The sequence below is a fragment of the Danio aesculapii genome, chromosome 8 (genome assembly GCF_903798145.1).
Source record: "Danio aesculapii chromosome 8, fDanAes4.1, whole genome shotgun sequence".
Taxonomy (NCBI): domain Eukaryota; kingdom Metazoa; phylum Chordata; class Actinopteri; order Cypriniformes; family Danionidae; genus Danio; species Danio aesculapii.
The window spans coordinates 22,096,083-22,115,417 of NC_079442.1; the positions used below are offsets into that span (position 1 = coordinate 22,096,083).

Below are 19,335 nucleotides of genomic sequence, written 5' to 3' on the forward strand. Positions count from 1 at the left end.
TTTTCCATTTATCTTGTTTATTGAGACACGGCCCGCTAAAAATCCTCTCTTTGGGTCTAAAGTGCAGGATTAATGGATGAACAATTGGATGGATGGACAGATTTAAAGATGAATCAGACGCAAGCAAACGGTGCCTTTGAGCTTTGAAGCCATTACGATTTCTCATGCCACTAGTGGAACTCTTGAGTAATTGGAATCATTTTGTATGTGGCTGTGCGTGCGAGTGTGCGATCTGTCAGAAAATAAATAAATAAAAAAACTAAGTCCTACACCTCATCACAGGCAACATTTGGGTAGACATCAAAAGCAATGCAATGCTTTGCTATGAAGAGTAAGTGAGAGATGAGAGAAAAGAAAAATGGGCAATTCAAATCATTTTCCAAGAGCAATTATCTGCTGCAAACATTGATGTTTGCTTATTTTAGTTTTTATGGTCTCTAGTGGCACATGTGCAATCAGTCAAATAATGAATATTATACAAAGCACTGCACTGGGGTGCGTTTCCGAAAACCATGGTTAGCCAACTAAGGCCGCAAGTTTTATCATTACAAACATAGTTCGTTTATTTGACATTTCCCAAATCCATCATTCTAACGAACATTCGCAAACTGCGTCGCAAACTTGTATGCTTGCAACTACACCCTTCTGGAGCTGTAGTTAGGGGCATAGTTCCACAGCAAGAAGGTCGCTTGTTTGAGCCTCGGCTGGGTCAGTTGGCATTTCTGTGTGGAGTTTGCATGTCCTTGCCAAGTTCACGTGGGTTTCCTCCGGGTGCTCGGGTTTCCACCACAGTCCAAAGACATGCGCTATAGGTGAATTGGGTAAGCTAAATTGGTGCTTTTGAAAACACTATTGGTTGGGTTTAGGGAAAGGGGGTGGGGGGTATCGGTCAGTCAGTCAGTCAGTCGACAGTGGCCTTTGATGGATTTACGTGAGAAGAGTAGGTGCGAATGGCACTCGCGAGAGATATTTGAGTTCTCACAAATCGTACACAGTGGCCAAAACAAAAATTGCAAAAAAAGCATAGCTCCTGGGATGTACTTGGTGCTTTCCAGAAATGTATATAGGAGTACGTAATCAGAATAAGCCTGGGTTGGACTTTGAAAAGGATATCATTTTAAAACTCTTCTTTCCAATGATACCAAAATCTATATTTTGAAATTTGGGTCATTGCGATTCATTTTGCTGGATCAGGTCACATATGTCTGCTCTGGTGAAGGATGCCCTGCCTTTTAATAAATTAGCCAATCATCAAGCCAATCGACATCTAGTAGACTGTCAGTTCTCTAGAGGAAAGACTCATTCCACCACATATTCTTTACATTAGTTTCTACCACTCGATAGTTATTAACTCCCTAGGATCTGAAAAGGTGAGGGAAAAAGCTGAATCTCAACAAATACTTGATTTACTGACATCAAAATTTGAATTATATCTACATAAAGCGTGTAGCTCCATCTGAAAACAAATGTTCTTTGGTTCTGTAATCTGTATGCAATAAATGCTAGGTAGTCTTTTGCATTTGATCTCATTATCTATAATGAATTCCCACCCCAAGCATTCAAATGCAAATCACATGACATCAAGCAGATGAATACATGAAAGCCCACATAATTGTAAACAAAGATGTCGCTGTCATTTTGTTGAAAGATTTGCCATCAGGATTAAGTTGGAAATGACCCTAGAAGAAAAGCACAATGGTCAACCTAAAAAATGTAATTTGTTGTCATGATATAAACAGATAAAAACATTGATTTCATTTCAATGTTGATTCCAAATATAAAATTTAATCATAAGCTTTGCAAACAGTTTTGGAGAATTTCAGGTTTCCCTTATTTCAAAAGATGGCCACAGAGTGGAATGACTTGCTTTAAAGGGACTTTGGAATAAAGGAGTTTAGTCAATAGCTGGCTGTGGATGTTGTTCATGGACAGGAGAAGGACTTGGCAGAGCATCTGAGTTTTGATGGCAGTCTCTGCTCTCCTGCTGCCCCAAGGTCAAGCGTCTAGACCTGACAAGAGCACTTTATACATACCACTGCTGTTAGATTTCCAAGCCTCACCGCAGCTCATCTACAAAAAGCTCTGGATAGTGACATAATCCCACAGATTGTTCATTAGTGAATATGTGGGATTACAGATGCCATAATGTGTGAAAAATAGGGCAAGATAGGGCTTCAGTTTGAAACTGCAAACCTTTTCAATAGTCATAAAGCAAAAAAATAGTCTAACTTTTATTTTAGGATTTACGGGGCGACGCGGTGGCGCAGTAGGTAGTGCTGTCGCCTCACAGGAAGAAGGTCGCTGGTTCACGCCTCGGCTGGGTCAGTTGGCATTTCTATGTGGAGTGTGCATGTTCTCCCCGTGTTCGTGTGGGTTTCCTCTGGGTGCTCTGGTTTCCCCCACAAGTCCAAAGACATGGAGTACAGGTAAATTGGGTAAGCTAAAATTGTCCGTAGTGTATGTGTGAACGAGAGTGTAGGGGTGTTTCACAGTAATGGGTTGCAGCTGGAAGAGCATCCGCTCTGCGTAAAACATGTGCTAGATAAGTTGGTGGTTCATTCTGCTGAGGCGACCCCAGATTAATAAAGGGACTAAGCCAAAAAGAAAATGAATGAATGAATTTTAGGATTTATTATATTATTTGCATACAAATAACTGTAAATCTTTTGCCAACGTTATTATTAACTACAAACATAATTATTTATTACACATGCATCATCTATTAAAAATAGTTTATACATTACTGACAGTCCCTGATTTTGCCATACAGAAACTTTTATGGTTTATACAAAAAAAAATTGTGAGGTTTTTTTTGTAGTACTTTTTTAAAATATTTGTATTGTATTTAATATTGTAAAAGATCAGAGAGAAGAGCGGATTAACAGAAAGAATGGGTATTTAATGATAAATTTAACCATGTAAAGGAGGTTGTTCAGAACAGAAATATCATCAATACAAACATAACAGAAGAAAACCAAACAAACAGGACTTAACTTCGGTTGGCCAAGCCTACCCAATTCACCTATAGCACATGTCTTTGGACTATGGGGGAAACCGGAGCACCCAGAGGAAACCAACGCGAACACGGGGAGACTATGCAAACTCTACACAGAAATGCCAACTAACCCAATTGACCTTCTTGCTGTGAGGCAATCGTGCCATCCACTGCACCATCGCAGAATTTCGCCCTGCGAATTTGTATTACACCCCCAATCATGGAGCAGTCCAGCAGTCAAGTCAGGTAAAGATTCAGTTTTAAAAACAATGTATTATTTTCCATTTATTCTTTTTTTTTTGTGGTGAATTCATTTTAAGAAAACAAATCATCTAAAATGTAGAGATTTCATCAAGATAAAACATGAAAAATGAGATTTGGTGATATAACAAAAACTGCAAAATAAATAAATAAATAAATAAATATTAAAATTACAAAAGGTGCATTTTAGGACTCTTGGGCCCCATAGCTGGAACTGTTTAGGGCCCCTAAATCCCTAAATCCACCACTGGTCAACAGTGTAATTAGTGTAAATGTAAGTACAGAAATTAAATACAGATGTACAGTAATTACATGCATGAATATAATCAAGCATAAGTACATTTACAAATGGTTAAAGAGCACCTATTAAGTGTTTTTGAAAATGACCTTCCATGCAGTGTGTAACGCAGCTCTTAGTAAAGTAAAATGTCCAGCTAAGGCTTAAATCTGAAAGTGCACAGTGTTCAAAACAATTTGATTCATCTATAAAAGAGTCGACTCTGCCGCTGTAACGAGTCTTTAGACCCGCACATTTGTTGCGTGCGCAGACCTGGGAAAATTTAAACCCCCAGCCCCACCCACAAACATTGTAGCAGATCCCAGTTGAATCAAGTCACAAAGATGCTGTGTTTTGAAGTGTGAGGGAAAGTTATTTTCCCTACCCAAAGATGAGGCGTGAAGAGTCAATGGTTAAAGTTTATTTTTGCAAAAATACCTGAGCATTATAGTCCCAGCCTTGTGCTGTGCTCCCGTGATTTTTCTGACGAGTGCTTCAGCAATCTACACGCTTACAATAGGGGATATGCCGTTTGTTAAAGGAAGGATCAGAAAAAAACTACTGATGTATGGGACTTTGTCAGAGCTTGACAGGAACTTTACAGTACACAGTTCATGAATCAGCTTGATCCTCCATTTCACAAGTGTAAGTAAGTGAGATTAAAATGGTTGCCTCCTTGTTTTCTCTAGCTTGAAAATTATGTATTTAATTTTCGTTTTGTTACTTGTAACCACGTGTACTGTACCTGGTTAACTCTTTATATTCTCATATCGCGTCTAAAGCCACAACGAAAACACAACGCAAGCTGCTTTGTTTACGGATTTAAGTGCATTTTGTGAGCTCGCAATCCACTGCCATTGGTCATTGCTATGGTCACCGTCAGATTTACCTAAACACGTGCGGAGGTCTAGTTTCAAAATAGTTCAGCTTTTGCCACTGTGTGGATTAATACTGAATGTGTGTCATGGTTAAGAATAGAGCAATATGTTGGTGTTTAACTGCATTGCTTTAATGCACACCTGCATTGGGCTCACACATACACTCTGCACTCTGACTACTTCAAAATTGTTGATAAGCCGTGGTGGGTATTTCTCTCTGTCTCGAGCTGAACGCAGTCGACCAATCACAACAGACTGGGTCATTGGACCAATCAGCACAGATTAGCATCGCTAAACAATAAATGCATATTATAAGGCAATGAAAGTGTTTTTTGACCTTGCATTAGGCATGAGACGTTAACCATTTTAAAGGTATACCACGGTTTGGAAAAGTCAAGGTTTTTAAACCGCAAAAATTTTCTGTAATACCGTTCCTAAGGTATGTGTAAGATTTTTTATTGACATTTTTAATGTAATATATCCAAAGATGCCGTTTTAAATTGTAAAATAAATCTGTGTTTTTGATACTAATGAAGACAGCAGAAGTCAATGATTCATTTTCATTATATAGCCTGACATGTTTACTGCTCCAAAATATTATGAATCTTTCAAAAACTAAAATATATTGTTTTCGAAGGGGAAATAGTTTTTGTTTTTAACCCAGACATTTAAAAAGAACATATTTTAGAGCAGTAATCACAATACAGTGATACTGTGAAACCGTGATATTTTTATTCAAGGTTATCATACTGTCAGAATCATGTACCGGCCCATGCCTACCTTGCATGCATATTAGACTGTTGTTGGAGACCCGCAAAACCAAAATATGACCCCTTTTAATGCATAACAGGGGCTCTTTAATTCCAGTGTAAGTATGTATTAGTTAAGGCCACTTAATATATATTGGAATCATTATTGTTAAGTAAATCAATACAAAATTACTTTCAAACACAATTATTTCACTGAATGTAATCTGGAAATTCAGCTATTAGCTATACTTTAGTTTTAAAAACCATGTAAATGACCTGTATAAATGATATTATAATTATATTAAATATAACATTATGAAAGTGTAAAACATTTTTTGCTGCCAGTTCTTTTAAACATCCAATCAAAAAATTGTTTCTTGAGCATCAAATCCTCATATTAGAATAATTTCTGTAGGATCATGTGACAACAAAGGCCCTGTCCATGGGAACATTTTCAAAACTGCAGCTTTTTCTATGAAGTTTGGCCATTTAACAAAAATAAAAAATAATGCAGTATTAAGTCACTGGATCTTTTGGAATACAGATTTGGAAAACCCCAAATCTTAAAACCTTCTAAAACTTAGGAATAAAATGAGAATAAATATACCCATGTAGATATAGCTGAAGACTTTTGGAATACAGATTTGGCATTAAAATGTATTCAAACAGAAGCCAGTCCTTATTTAATTGTGATATTTTTTCTCGATAGTGTTGAACCACAGTGTAATGTCATCAAGTTTGACTCAGCACACTTTCCAGTGCTTAATATTTACATTTGCGTAGCATAAAAATACATGATTAAGGTCAACAAATGCGAAAGCCACAACACAGATTTTTCTGTTCCTACAGTGTCTGCCATTGGCTGCACCTCAAAAGCTGATTACACGCTAACTATGATTAAGGGGCAGAGGCGTATCCCCTTATGAAAAATATGACAGCTGAAGCATGAATATCAATTTTGGCTTTCCATAAACCTCTAATGAAACCAAATTCTCTGATTTGCAACACTCTGCGCATTTTCCAAGCATACAGGTGCCTGATAAAGCAGCGGTGTCCTACTTATAATGTCACTCGCTCAACCCCGTTCCTGCTGCCAGTGCAGGTGACAATGTCAAGTGTAAGAGGGTGATGCCCTCATCAAGACAGCCATCCAGCAGAGCACAGTAGTGCCAGACCCACGCAAAAGGCTTTCTCTGATAGAAAACATTTCTCTAAAATGCTCAGAAAGGCACATAATTTCATTACACACATAAACACTGTTCAACTTCATCAAACTTTTACTATTTTTTGAGTATCAGTTACATCAATATTAGGCATGGTCCGGAATAACAATCTGACAGTAAGATAACCTTGGATAAAAACATCACGGTTTCCCGGTATTGTGATTACTGCTTTAAAACATATTCTTTTTAAATGTTTGGGTAAATGAAACAAACTTTATTCACCTTTGAACACAATATATTTTATTTTGAGAAGTATTTAACATTTTTAGAGCAGTAAACATGTCAGGCTAAATAATTCAAATGAGTCATTGACTTCTGCTGTCTTCATTTGTTTCAAAAACAGAGTTATTTACAATGTCAAACAGCATCTTTTCTGCTAAAGATACTGTTGTCCTAAATCTTATACATACCTTAGTTTTAAAACCTTAACTTTTTAAAACCGTGGTATACCTTAAAAACGGTTATCGTCCCCTGCCTAATCAATACTGGAACTCATATTTATGTTCATGCACCATAGAGAAACATTATATCTCATTGTTTAATTGTGCTTGTGCTTTCAAAATAAAGTCCGTAATCAAAAGGAACAATATTTATTTTGCTATAATGCACAAAGTTATTCACTGTCATTCTAAGTAAACAAAACATAGTTGTGGTAATCTTTAATCAAAGTCTGATTACTTGATTCCATGTGACAATATTCTTAACCACACCACTCTTACCATTAGTTTGCTACTAGGGAATGATGTGCCAAAGAAACCCCGGGCCTACTCAAATTCAGTTTCAGTTGGAATTACGTAAGACTCAGCAACTCCCGGTTTATGCAACGCTAGCTGTGTTTTTGTGACTATTTTTATGTGCATTTGATGATACCGCCTTAAAAAATATACAAAGATGTGCGAAGATTTAAAAATATGTTCACAATTGTGTTTAAAACATTTTTAATCCGATAAAAAGATTTGCACATAAGTGAAGTTTCACAAACTAATTTCGAGAGGCTGGTCTCCCATCCGCAATCATTAGTAAGCCAATCAGATTAATCCAAACTCACTATAAGTAGCCTGTCTAAAACTACTCCCTTATCTTCGTTTAACCAAGAAACCCCTCATCCACCCCATCTTCCCCCTTTCCTCTTTTACCAGGGGGAGCTCTCCAAAACTACCTGATCTCGTACCCCCTTACATGCTTTTCGACCAAGTAGGACCCCTGGGCTCAATTATTTGCGAGCTCAGGGTTTTCTCCCGGGCCAAACTAGCTAATATTATCAAGCAATACCTAAGTGTAAAAAAAAAATTTAACTGAATAAACTCAGCCCATCAAAAAGGCATGTCGTTTGGCCTCAGTAGATATTGTGATGGGCCAAAGAACCATCTCAAATTTTGGTTTAATCCGCAAATACCTGAGCAAATGTCCATCTTCAAATTTATTTAGCATCCTACAGCAGAACTCTCTAGCACAATCTTTTTCACAAACATGTAAATGCAGGATAATATTTACATATGTTATCATTTAAAATGTGTTGTCTGTCGCTTGAGTTTCAACTTACAGAATTTACTTTGGAGGAAAGAAAGAGATAAAGCGGTTTCTCAGCTTGCACAAACAATAAAATAGTATGCTAGTTTGCCCGGAAGGGACCATTTTGAACACAGGGGATGAAAAGTGATTTACTCCAAGTTTTTAAGTCTTACATGAGTCTTTTAATTTTTATTTTAGCCATTTTGCAACTTTGGATGGAAGCATAGCTAATGTCCACATTTTGTTAGTGACAAAAATCCCCACTGACATTGACAACTGATCCTTCAGTAAGCCCCTCCCCTCGAATAAAGAGGAGCCAATGACAGTTGAGGATCAGTTGCATGGGGAACGATACTCTGCCATCTTTAGGTTTCACTGCAGTAGAAAAACATAGGATTATCTTTGATTTCATGATTAAATAGTAATACATTATATGCACATAAAATCACTTTCAATTAATTATTCAGTCCTAGTGTTAAAGGTAAAGCTATGTGCCTGGGGTAACTTATTCTTATTCCAAGTATCTGGAGAAGATCTATTCCTAAACCCTATTTCCTAAACCCAAACAAAACTGGTGGTGACTGGGTAGCTTCCCTGCTCTAAACCCATAAAGCACTTTGAGTGCTGAGAAAAGTGCTACATAAATGTAACATATTCTTATAAACAATATTATTAATATAATCTCACCTCCAGTACATGAACAGTGTTGATCCTCTATGTTGTCATCTGCCATTGTGACAACCATAATGTGAGGCTACTCCCACCTGCATTGTGATCTGTGTGCCTTAACTTCCAAATGAATCTTGTTATTTATTCATTCATTTTCCTTCAGCATAGTCCCTTTATAAATCAGGGGTCGCCACAGCGGAATGAACCGCCAACTTATCAGGCAGATGTTTTACACAGCGGATGCCCTTTCAGCTGCAACCCAGAGTTCTGGGAAACATCCATACAAACTCATTCACACACACTACGGTCAATTTAGTTTATTCAATTCACCTATACCGTATGTCTTTAGACTGTTGTGGAAACCGGAGCACCCGGTGGAAACCCACACCAACACGGGGAGAACATGCAAACTCCACACAGAAATGCCAACTGACCCAGCCGAGACTCGAACCAGCAACCTTCTTGCTGTGAGGTGACCATGCTAACCACTGCGCCACCGTGTCACCCTAATTTTGTTATCCATCATATTTATCCGAATTTTTATTTATTTATATATTCCTCCATGGTATATTAAAGTCCTACTTGAATGCTCATTCACAAGGGGTGGTCTTTCTGTGTTTTCTAATCAATATAAGCGTTTCTGTCATTATAAGATAGTTAGCAACATGTCTCAGTTAACAACGGTAACCTAAAGGGTTAAATAAATGAAATTTACATTCTCTCATATGGTTTTAAACCTTTATGAGTTTTTTTTTCTGTTAAATGAGAAGATATTTTGAAGAATGCTGTTTGCTGGGACCCATTAATTTCCTTAGTAGGAATAAAAAAAAACTTTAGATATCAATGGGTCCCGGCTATACACATTTTTCAAAATATCTCCTTCTGATCACAGAAGATGTTTTAAAAAATGTGTGTGAAGGCTGAGTAGATGATAATTTTGGAGGGAAACTATATCTTTAAGGGGGGGGGGGGGGGGGAGTGGTGAGGGGCGGGTCAATACCCAGCCATTTTATCCTGTATTGTTATGTCTTATGCATTCAACTCCTGTTGGCCAATACGAGAATATGATTCATATTTTTGCAATTGTGTTTGTGGAGGATGACTAGCCGATCTCCAGAATACTGCCAATACTGATGCTGCAAGAAAACAATGCTGAGTTGCAGCCAGTCAAATCTTTAATCTGAGGAGAGGTTTGAGAGACTACAATGATTTCTTGAGCCTCTTAATTTGGAAGGACTATAAAAAGAGTTCCGATTGAGGAAATAAAAGACACTTTAGATTCTCTTAGCGCGAGCACTGACCTTCACGCCACAGGAGGTGGCAAAGACACAGAGTTTCTGAGCAGCAGGGCTTAAAAATATCTGGCTCATTGATGGCCTATAATATGCCCACAAATCGACTTCGATGGTGTTTGAAGCAGGCAGCTTTCAGAAAAGATTATATTGCAAGGAATTTTTTTAGAATATATTTTTTTGCTGAAGGCATGCTATTTAAAATGTTTTTTCCTTTTTAAATGTGATTTGTTTTCAAGTAAAGTGAGATTTTATTTTAGGATATTATTGTACAGTTGAGGTTATTAGCCCTTCTGAATTATTAGCCCCTCGTATATTTTTTCACCAATTCAAGATACTAGTATTCAGCTTAAAGTGCAATTTAAAGGCTTAGCTATGTTAATTAGGTTAACTAGGCAAGTTAGGGTAATTAGGAGAGTCATTATATAACAATGGTTTATTTTGTAGACAATCTAAAAAAAAATTTTGCTTAAGAGGGCAGATAAAATTGACAATAAAATGGTTTATAAGAAATTAAAAACAAGCCGAAATAAAACAATCAAGGCTTTCCCCAGAAGAAAAAACATTATAACAATTACTGTGAAAATATCCTTGTTCTGTTAAACATCATCTGAGAAATATTTGAAAAAGGAAAAAAAAATTCACAGGACGGCTAATAATTTTGTCTTCAACTGTATGTTATATTAGATTGAGGAAAGTCTATGTAACATACCAGAACAGAGACAAACCAAAAGTGAATTTGGTAAAGATGGAACTATGTCATGGAACAAAAATCCCCTTCTCTCCATTTTCTCCACAGGGAAAGTGATTTTTGACCATCTCAAAGATAAATGTGAAAAACAGACCTACAGTGAACTATAAGATTGTTGGATGGTTAAATATGCTTTATTAAAATATCATAAAATTACTAGAACAGTGTCATATACAGTTGAGGTCAGAATTATTAGCCCCCCTGAATTATTAGCCCCCCTGTTTGTTTTTTCCCAATTTCTGTTTAACGGAGAGAAGATTTTTTTAACACATTTCTAAACATAATAGTTTTAATAACTCATCTCTAATAACTGATTTATTTTATCTTTGCCATGATGACAGTACATAATATTTGTTTAGATATTTTTCAAGACACTTCTATACACCTTAAAGTGACATTTAAAGGCTTAACTAGGTTAAGTAGGTTAACTAGGCAGATTAGGGTAATTAGGTAAGTTATTGTATAATGATGGTTTGTTCTGTAGACTATCATAAAGGGGCTAATAATTTTGACCTTAAAATGGTTCTTAAAAATTAAAAACTGCTTTTATTCTAGTCGATATAAAACAAATAAGACTTTTTCTAGAAGAAAAAATATTATCAGACATATTGTGTGTGTTAAGTTTAAAAATATATGTATATATAAAAACGTATGCAATCTGCGCTCCGAGATAAAAGTACAAAGACTGTCGGTGGTTCTCTTTAAGGGATTCAAAGAGAACATTTATTAACCTGGACTTTTTAGACACAAACGCCTACTATTTTAAGGTTCCGGCTTTAGTACAATTTGTGTATGATAAAAGACAATGTTCAGCTGTTTTTTATTTTTTTACTTTTATTTTTCAAAGGAATAATAATTTTTTAGTCATGCACATGTTTTGACAGGTAATATGACGGTGATTTGATGGTTCGCAAAAGTTGAAGAAACCTTTACCGATATCAAAATGCTTTTTTTTAATGCAAAATTAATTTAAACAGCCAGTTATTCCTGGCTAAATACTCTTGACACATGAAAGTGTAAAGCCTGCAGCCCACAACATAGGTGGACAGTTATCGCAAATCATATTTTAACAAACCATTTACTACGAATTATATGTAATTTTGCTGACATGGATAATTGTATATTAATCAGATGATGTCATTACACTGCTGTGCTGTCAGCCAATCTGTCCTTCACAACACATGCAGAGATCTCAGATCAGTTCATCCAGACATTTTAATCTGATTCACGAACTTGTTTGAAGAACCAAAAAGCCAGAGATCAGTTATCCAGTTTAAAAGATCCAGGATCTGCCAAAACATCTTAAATCATTTAAGCGAGGTACTGTACAAAGGACAGACCCCTGATCTTCTATTAGTCTCACACATTCATATAAAGTGAATTTAAACGTCAGAGTTCACCAACCTTGAACTTCTGAACACAGCGAACTGAAGGCTAATTTAAATCGTTATCAATGGAAGTCAATGGGGTGAAAAGTGCAGTGTGAGAATGACTTTACTCTGCTTCAAACTACCACGGTAATAATTTAAAATACTTTAACTTATCCATAAACATAATTTCTGCAGAGGTCCCATAGGATGTAATAAAGATGACAACTCCCATGAACTCAGTCACGCCATCATCAAAATATACCTTTGTTTGTTGTGGATATGTGCCCTCTAGTGATGTCAAAAAAACACTGTGTCCTTAATCTTGGTTTAATTATTTTATAGGCAGATTAAACAGTTCTATTCCTGGCAGAAAAAACTCCAATACCCATGATTCTCCACCAATTAGCAAACTGACACAAAAAATCAGGCCAAAAAAAAACTGCTCTGCTCACTCTATAGACCATTTTGAGGGATGTAAACAAAAACAATGGCCCCAGCGTATTTCCTGTTTTAGATTTATAATTCTATAGCTTCCCGAGAATCTAAAAAGATCCACATATTGATAAATAATATTGATTCAATTGCCTCTTGTTAGAGTTATGAAATAGTTTGATAACAAGCAGGAAATATTCATGGGCCACATGACCACATTGAAATGGTCTATATAAATCACAGTGAAAGACATAATAGACTCTGTCTTATGGTGTATATTATTGGCAAATGAGTTGCTGTCAAGTTATTAGCTGATCATTTATAATGATAATGAGCAATTGAACAGGTGACCCTATAAAGTGCTGGTAAGTGTAAATAGTTATGCTTAGTTCTATTTAATTACAATTTTTTAAAATAATGTTATTCACAATAGTGTTCAAGCAATTATAAAGTCCACAGTATTGCACATTTATCTCTTTGTTAATATTCAATATATTTTTGGCTTAAAAATCCATGTTTGCAATGTTATGATTCACCTTGTAGTGGGTCACTAGCCCACTTCAGTTTATTGCTTTAGAAAAGACCTTTTTATATCCCTGTGGGGGGAAATAAATAAGAAAAAAAAACTCTGAAACAAAGGCCCCTGAAAAAAAAATGTGGATGGCCACTGTTGCACTCTATTGGTAATAATATTTTCGACAGTATGAACAACTGAAGCAGCATCAGTTGGGTGAAAATGTGTTGAATAACATGCACTAGAATAACCTGCAGCATAAAACAGAAGACCATACATTAAGAAAGTAAATAGGTCGATTTTGGCTTCATGCTGCCTTTGCAGACTTGGAATAAAACAAAACGCATTAAGAAGGTTTCAGAAAAACTAAAAATGCTCTTTTTTTCTGGAGGATCATTCAAACCTCCAGCAGCCTGACAATATGACAGCATGAGAGCAAAAGTGCCTCAGGCTGAAATAAAGCACTACTGAAATATGCATGAGACAAAGGCGAAGGATCAATGATTATGTTTTAGGAATTGATCCAGAGGAGCTAAAATGACCATTGCTTACTCTAATTATATCTGTGTAGGCCTACAGCTAAACTGAAAAAAAATATAATAAATTATAAAAATAACACATTGCCAAAGGGTTAAGCAATGGGTCAGAGCACTATGATTGAATGAACGGATGTAGATTTACATTGCTAATGCAGATAATTAGATAGATAGATAGATAGATAGATAGATAGATAGATAGATAGATAGATAGATAGATAGATAGATAGATAGATAGATAGATAGATAGATAGATAGATAGATAGATAGATAGATAGATAGATAGATAGATATTCATTCAGACAGGTAAATAGACAGACAGACAGACAGACAGGCAGTCTTTTGTGCTTTAATCTTAACTGCATATTGTGAGAGCAACTCAAACGCTCACAGATTTGCAAGAGATCTGTGTGGGAGTTATACGTGTCCAGAAATCTTACCCGTGACTTAATTCGTTTACAGCCTTTTGATAAACAGCTGCTACACTACAACTTTTCATCACCCACCCACAGCCTCGCAGACATCTCTGTCTAACAAAAGTTTAACAGAAACGTGATGATGGCACTGGGTCAAGATGTCTTTTAAGTAGGCTCGTGCTTCAGCACTACTATTTGAATGATAAATATGGACTATCGGTAACATGGGGCGTCCTTCTCCACTTCAGCCATCCATGCTAATTATGCAGATTAGGTTGTAAATTCATACAGTATGTACTGTTCAGTGCGATCAAGAAATCAGAATCTATAACTGATGATTAGCCAGAATTATTTGGAGGTGCTGGTTTACTGGTCACTGTGGAACAGGGTTGAAATTAGGGACATAGATGTTTAATTATGGAGAGCTGTCCGGGCTGATGGCTTCAGCTTCTGGTGCAAGTCGGTTACCGAAATTACACTACCTTACAAAAGTCCAAGTTTTAGGAACAAATAATAACTTGACTTCTAGTTGATCAATTGGTATCAGAAGTGGCTTATATGAAAGGCGAAGGCCTCCAAATTACCCTTAATTTACCAAAATAAAATATGATCATGCCATGATTTTGAATTATTTAATTAGGACTGTAAGGTCTGACTTTGCCTAGGTCTTGTCACTTAACAGAAATAATGTTTAGTATAGAATAAAAAAGTAATGGTGCAGTAGGACAAGAATTAAGATTGTGTATGACTCTCATAAGCTAGGATGACTGCATCCACACAGAAATAATGTACAGTAGGTACATTGGACATTGCAGCTTGGAGGACAACATCCATACATCTCTGCAATGACTCAAAAAAATGTACTAACAAAGCCATCTGGAATGGCAAAGAAAGGGTTCTTGCAGGACTCCAAGACTTCATCAAGATTATTTGGATTCATCATCAATGCCTCTTTCTTCATCTTACCCTAGACATGCTCAATAATGTTCATGTCTGGTGACTGGGCTGGCCAATCCTGGAGTATCTTGACCTTCTTTGCTTTCAGGCACTTTTATCTGAAGGCTGAAGTATGAGAAAGAGCACTATCCTGCTAAAGAATTTGCCCTCTTTTGTGGTTTGTATGTAATGGGCAGCACAAATGTCTTGATACCTCAGGTTGTTGATGTTGCCATCCGCTCTGCAGATCTCTCGCACCTCTCTAACCCTAAACCATTATTTTTTGTTGAGAATGTTGTGTCTATGCGGGTTCCATTAGGTCTTCTGCAGTATTAGTGATGATTGGGATGCAGTTCAACAGATGATTCATCAGAAAAATCTACCTTCTGCCACTTTTCCAAAATGACCAACTAGAAGTCAAGTTATTATTTGTTGCTCTTACAACTAAGATTGACGAAAATACCTTTATCAAGTTGTGTAATAACATTCATAACTATGTAAGCCATAAGGTTGCGTGTACCTTTACAAGTTAAAAGTCTTTAGCACATTACTTGTTGACAGTTGCGTGGTATTGTCCCACTCCTTGTCCGCTGTGATTCGACAGCTAGATCAAAAGTGACACTGTTGGGTGCTGTTTTTTTTTTTAATGTCTGAAAAAATGTTGAGTGTTCAGCGTTGACCATAAAACGCTGCAGCTGCTCAAAAAATGTGCCACTATCATTGACAACAACAGAAAACAAAACTTGATTAAAAAACCCAGTGCTGAACGTGCAGTCTAACACCAGTCCTAACACTAAGTTATAAAAACAACATAGACTTAGAATTAACAGCATAACATAATCAGAGCATTTATATACTGTCTAGCCACACTTGTAAATCACTTTGGATAAATGAGTAAACATAAATGTGAATGTTATCATAAACCTTCATAAAATGAGCAGGCCATTGTGCAAGCTTTCTAATGCATAATGTCATCTAAATCAGGGGTGCCCAAACTTTTTCTTATGAAGGGCCAAAAACCAAACTTGATTAAGGCTAGTGGGCCAAAGTTAAATACGGTTGTCATGGGGGATTTCCTCATTAATGTATAATATTTAAAAATAACTAGAAAGCATTGCTTTATATTAACTAATATGCTTGTTTACATTTTATAATGAACTTATTAAAGTAAAAACAAAAACAATCTCATTTATAACATGATTTCCTCGCCGATGTCTTCTGCATAGTCCGCTACCCGTTGAGTGACATTATTTACATTTTTTCAAAATCTGGATTATTGGCAACATTTAATTGAAACATTTGCTTTTTTCTATCTCAGCAATAAAACAAACAAACGAAAAAATGTTACATCAAATTAAACATTCTCCCCAACCCTCTCCATCATTCTCACTTTCTTTTTAGATGGGATGGTGGGCCAAATCTAAGGTTACAATGGGCCAACTTTGGCCCGCGGGCCCTACTTTGGGCATCTCTGATCTACATGATACTTCGTTGTTATCCTGGGTGATGAAACTTACATTTAGAAAGAAATGCAAAAACTGTCAACACCCAGACTGTTTTGAATGCACTCGGGACCATTTGCCAAAGCAGTGAATGGAATAATGTAGTGAAAAATGCTTTGTTTCCTGCACAGAACAATCGCTTTGCCTCTGAGGACTTTAGTGTATTGTCAAGAATTTTTGTGTACCTGTATATGTTTTATTGGACTCTCAAAGTGCTACTAATCACTGACGGGATTTTTTTTAATCTCCAAAAACCACCGTTTTTTCAGCTCAATATCATCTTTAATGTTCTACTGAATTAAAAAAAAATCATTCTGGGTTAATACAGAGCAAATTTTCATTTCTGGGTGAACTATCACTTTAAGCATGGTGTGTTAAGCACGCATGAAGGTGCAATTTTTACAAGTACAGAGAGCTTTGTTATGTCTTCTGCGAGAGAAAATGCTGACAATGTTTTTTAATTGCTACATGAAAATAGACAATGCCAAACACGTGTCCATTTTCTGTTTCAAAACTCCCAAATAATTTTATTGCCCTGCACTTGGAGCTAAAAATAAAGGTTCTATATTGGCATCTATGGTCTTACCAATCTTAATTAAGTCTAAACATCAATGAACAAATATTTTTTTAGGGAATAAGGTTCTTTGGGGAACAAAAAGGTGTGAAAACCTTTAGGTCAACAACCATATTTATATTGTGTTATTATATTTATATTCTATGCTAGTTACTGATTCATACCAGCAATGACAAAATGTGTTTTTCTGCTATAAAATAAAACGCAATGTTATAAAAGATTGGCTTCCCCAAAGATCATTTCAGTGATCATTTCTTAAAAGAACTAAGAACTACAGGTATAAACGTATTTGTGTAACAGAAAGTGTGAAAAACATTTCCCCAAGTTGTTTTATTTCTTAAGGCTCCAAAATAACCATTTTAACAAGATAAGGTGTTTAAAAGAAATGATGGTGGATTATTGTGAATTTTACTTTTAAGTTTACTTTCCTTTGCTGGTCATCTAACCACATCACTGGTCTATGTATAATCTCTGTGTTATTTCGTAATAATGTAATCTGGTCAAGGCTGTGGCACATGTGTAATGTGTCTCTTGATCCATCGCAGAGACGGATTTCGAGCCCCGAGCAACAAGTGTCCTATTTAATTTCTGTCACTCGTTTTAACACTGTTATAAACTCGCTTGTTTGGAGCGAAATGAACGCCGACAACCCATTAGTCACAGCTTAATTGCTTATGTCATAAAATTAACCCATTCTATGTAGATTTATAGGTGACCTCACTGCGATGTGCGTTTTAACCAAAAAGAGTTTACCAAAATAACAGTAACTTTTTGAAAGGGCAGTTAAGTGATTTAATAATACGACCCCAAGCTAGATATTTAATTTATTCATATGTATATACCACTCAGCGCTTTCTTGCGGTTCACATTTTGTGTTTCTCCAATAAGCGCGTTTAAAAGCAAAAATGATGCTTACCCGGAATGGCGAGGTTAGTAAGAGGAATACCGTGCAAGGTGTCCGGTAAACTTGACATCCAGTCCGCGTAACGGAGTTCGCTCTTCCCCTGAGACGAAGCCATGCTGTCGGTTCTCCGGTGCTCGGTGTCCGCGCTCGCTCTGAGTGCTCGAGTCTTCAGCGCCGCGCTCGCGTGAGTTCACAGCGCGAGCATCACCACACCCCCGAGACGCGCGCGCCGCACATACATCACTATTTTTCAGCCTTCTGGATTTCAACTGCGTCTTTACTTACATATACACGTTCGGTGTGTATATAACACGTCTTTTTTTGTTTTGTTTTTCCTCTCTTATGTGTATGCGTAATGTGCGCGTAATTAGATAACCGTCGGCGCGCGCGGCGACTGCGAATTTAATTCATTCATTTGATGTTATTGAGCAATTACTGTTTGCGTCGAGAAACAGGGCGGACGACTCCTCCATCCGTGAATCAGACATTCTCACCCTTTCACGTAACGTTAGATATCAGCACAGTCAAAATACACGTTTGCAAGTCTGAATTATAAGGCGCGCAAGGACACAAGGTGCAACAGGTGTAAACAGATGTGTCAGGCAAATGACAAAACATCAAACGGATATCCTCAGTCATGATAATAAACTAGATACACAATTAAACATGAATTATGTCCTGGGCGCCATTCAGACTGCAGAGAAATGTGAATCGGATTTTCTTGATAATATGTACAGCAATAAACCGCATGAAGCCCTTTTTGTATTGTGGTTTGGGCAATATGTGCTCCTCAATCTGATAAAGGTAACCCGTTGTAAACAGTAATTGAAATTCATGCATTTATACACCACCTAACAAAAGTCTTGTTGTCGATCCCAGTTGTAAGGGCAACAAACAATAACTTGACTTCTAGTTGATAATTTGGAAACATGGCAGAAGATAGGTTTTTCTGTTGAACTGCATCTCAATCATAACAAATACTGAAGAAGACCTATTGGAACCCTCATGGACCCAAGATTCTCAAAGAAATCAATCAAGTTTGGTGAAGGAAAAAGAAAAATCAAGGTTTGGGGTTACATTCAGTATGGAGACGTGCGAGAGATCTGCAGAGTGGATGGAAACTTCAACAGCCTGAGGTATTAAGACATTTGTGCTGCTCATTACATTACAAACCATAGCAGAGGGCAAATTCTTCAGCAGGATAGCGCTCACTCTCATAATTCAGCCTCCACATCAAAGTTCCTTTAAGCAAAGAAGGCCGAGATGCTCCAGGATTGGCCAGCCCAGTCACCATATATGAACATTATTGAGCATGTCTGGGGTTAAATGAAGGAGGATGCACTGAAGATGAATCCAAATAATCTTGATGAACTCTGGGAGTCCTGCAAGAAAGATTTCTTTGCCATTCCAGATGACTTTATTTATAAGTTATTTGAGTCATTGCAGAGATGTATGGATGCAGTCCTCCAAGCTCATGAGAGGCATACACAATATTAATTATTAGTTAATTGACAAGACTTTTGTCTAAGCAAAGCCTTTGCCTT

At 36.7% G+C, this 19,335-nt stretch overlaps 1 protein-coding gene across 1 annotated transcript in view; it reads right to left on the bottom strand.

The window, feature by feature from the left end:
* Positions 1 to 18,271, bottom strand: part of plcxd3 (phosphatidylinositol-specific phospholipase C, X domain containing 3) — a 44,708-nt gene extending 26,437 nt beyond the window's left edge. Inside the window, exon 1 of the mRNA XM_056463409.1 lies at positions 17,804 to 18,271. Within this exon, the coding sequence (XP_056319384.1) occupies positions 17,804 to 17,906 (103 nt within the window). The 5' untranslated portion in view covers positions 17,907 to 18,271. The remainder of the gene's footprint in view (positions 1 to 17,803) is intronic.
* Between the last annotated feature and the right edge of the window lie 1,064 nt (positions 18,272 to 19,335).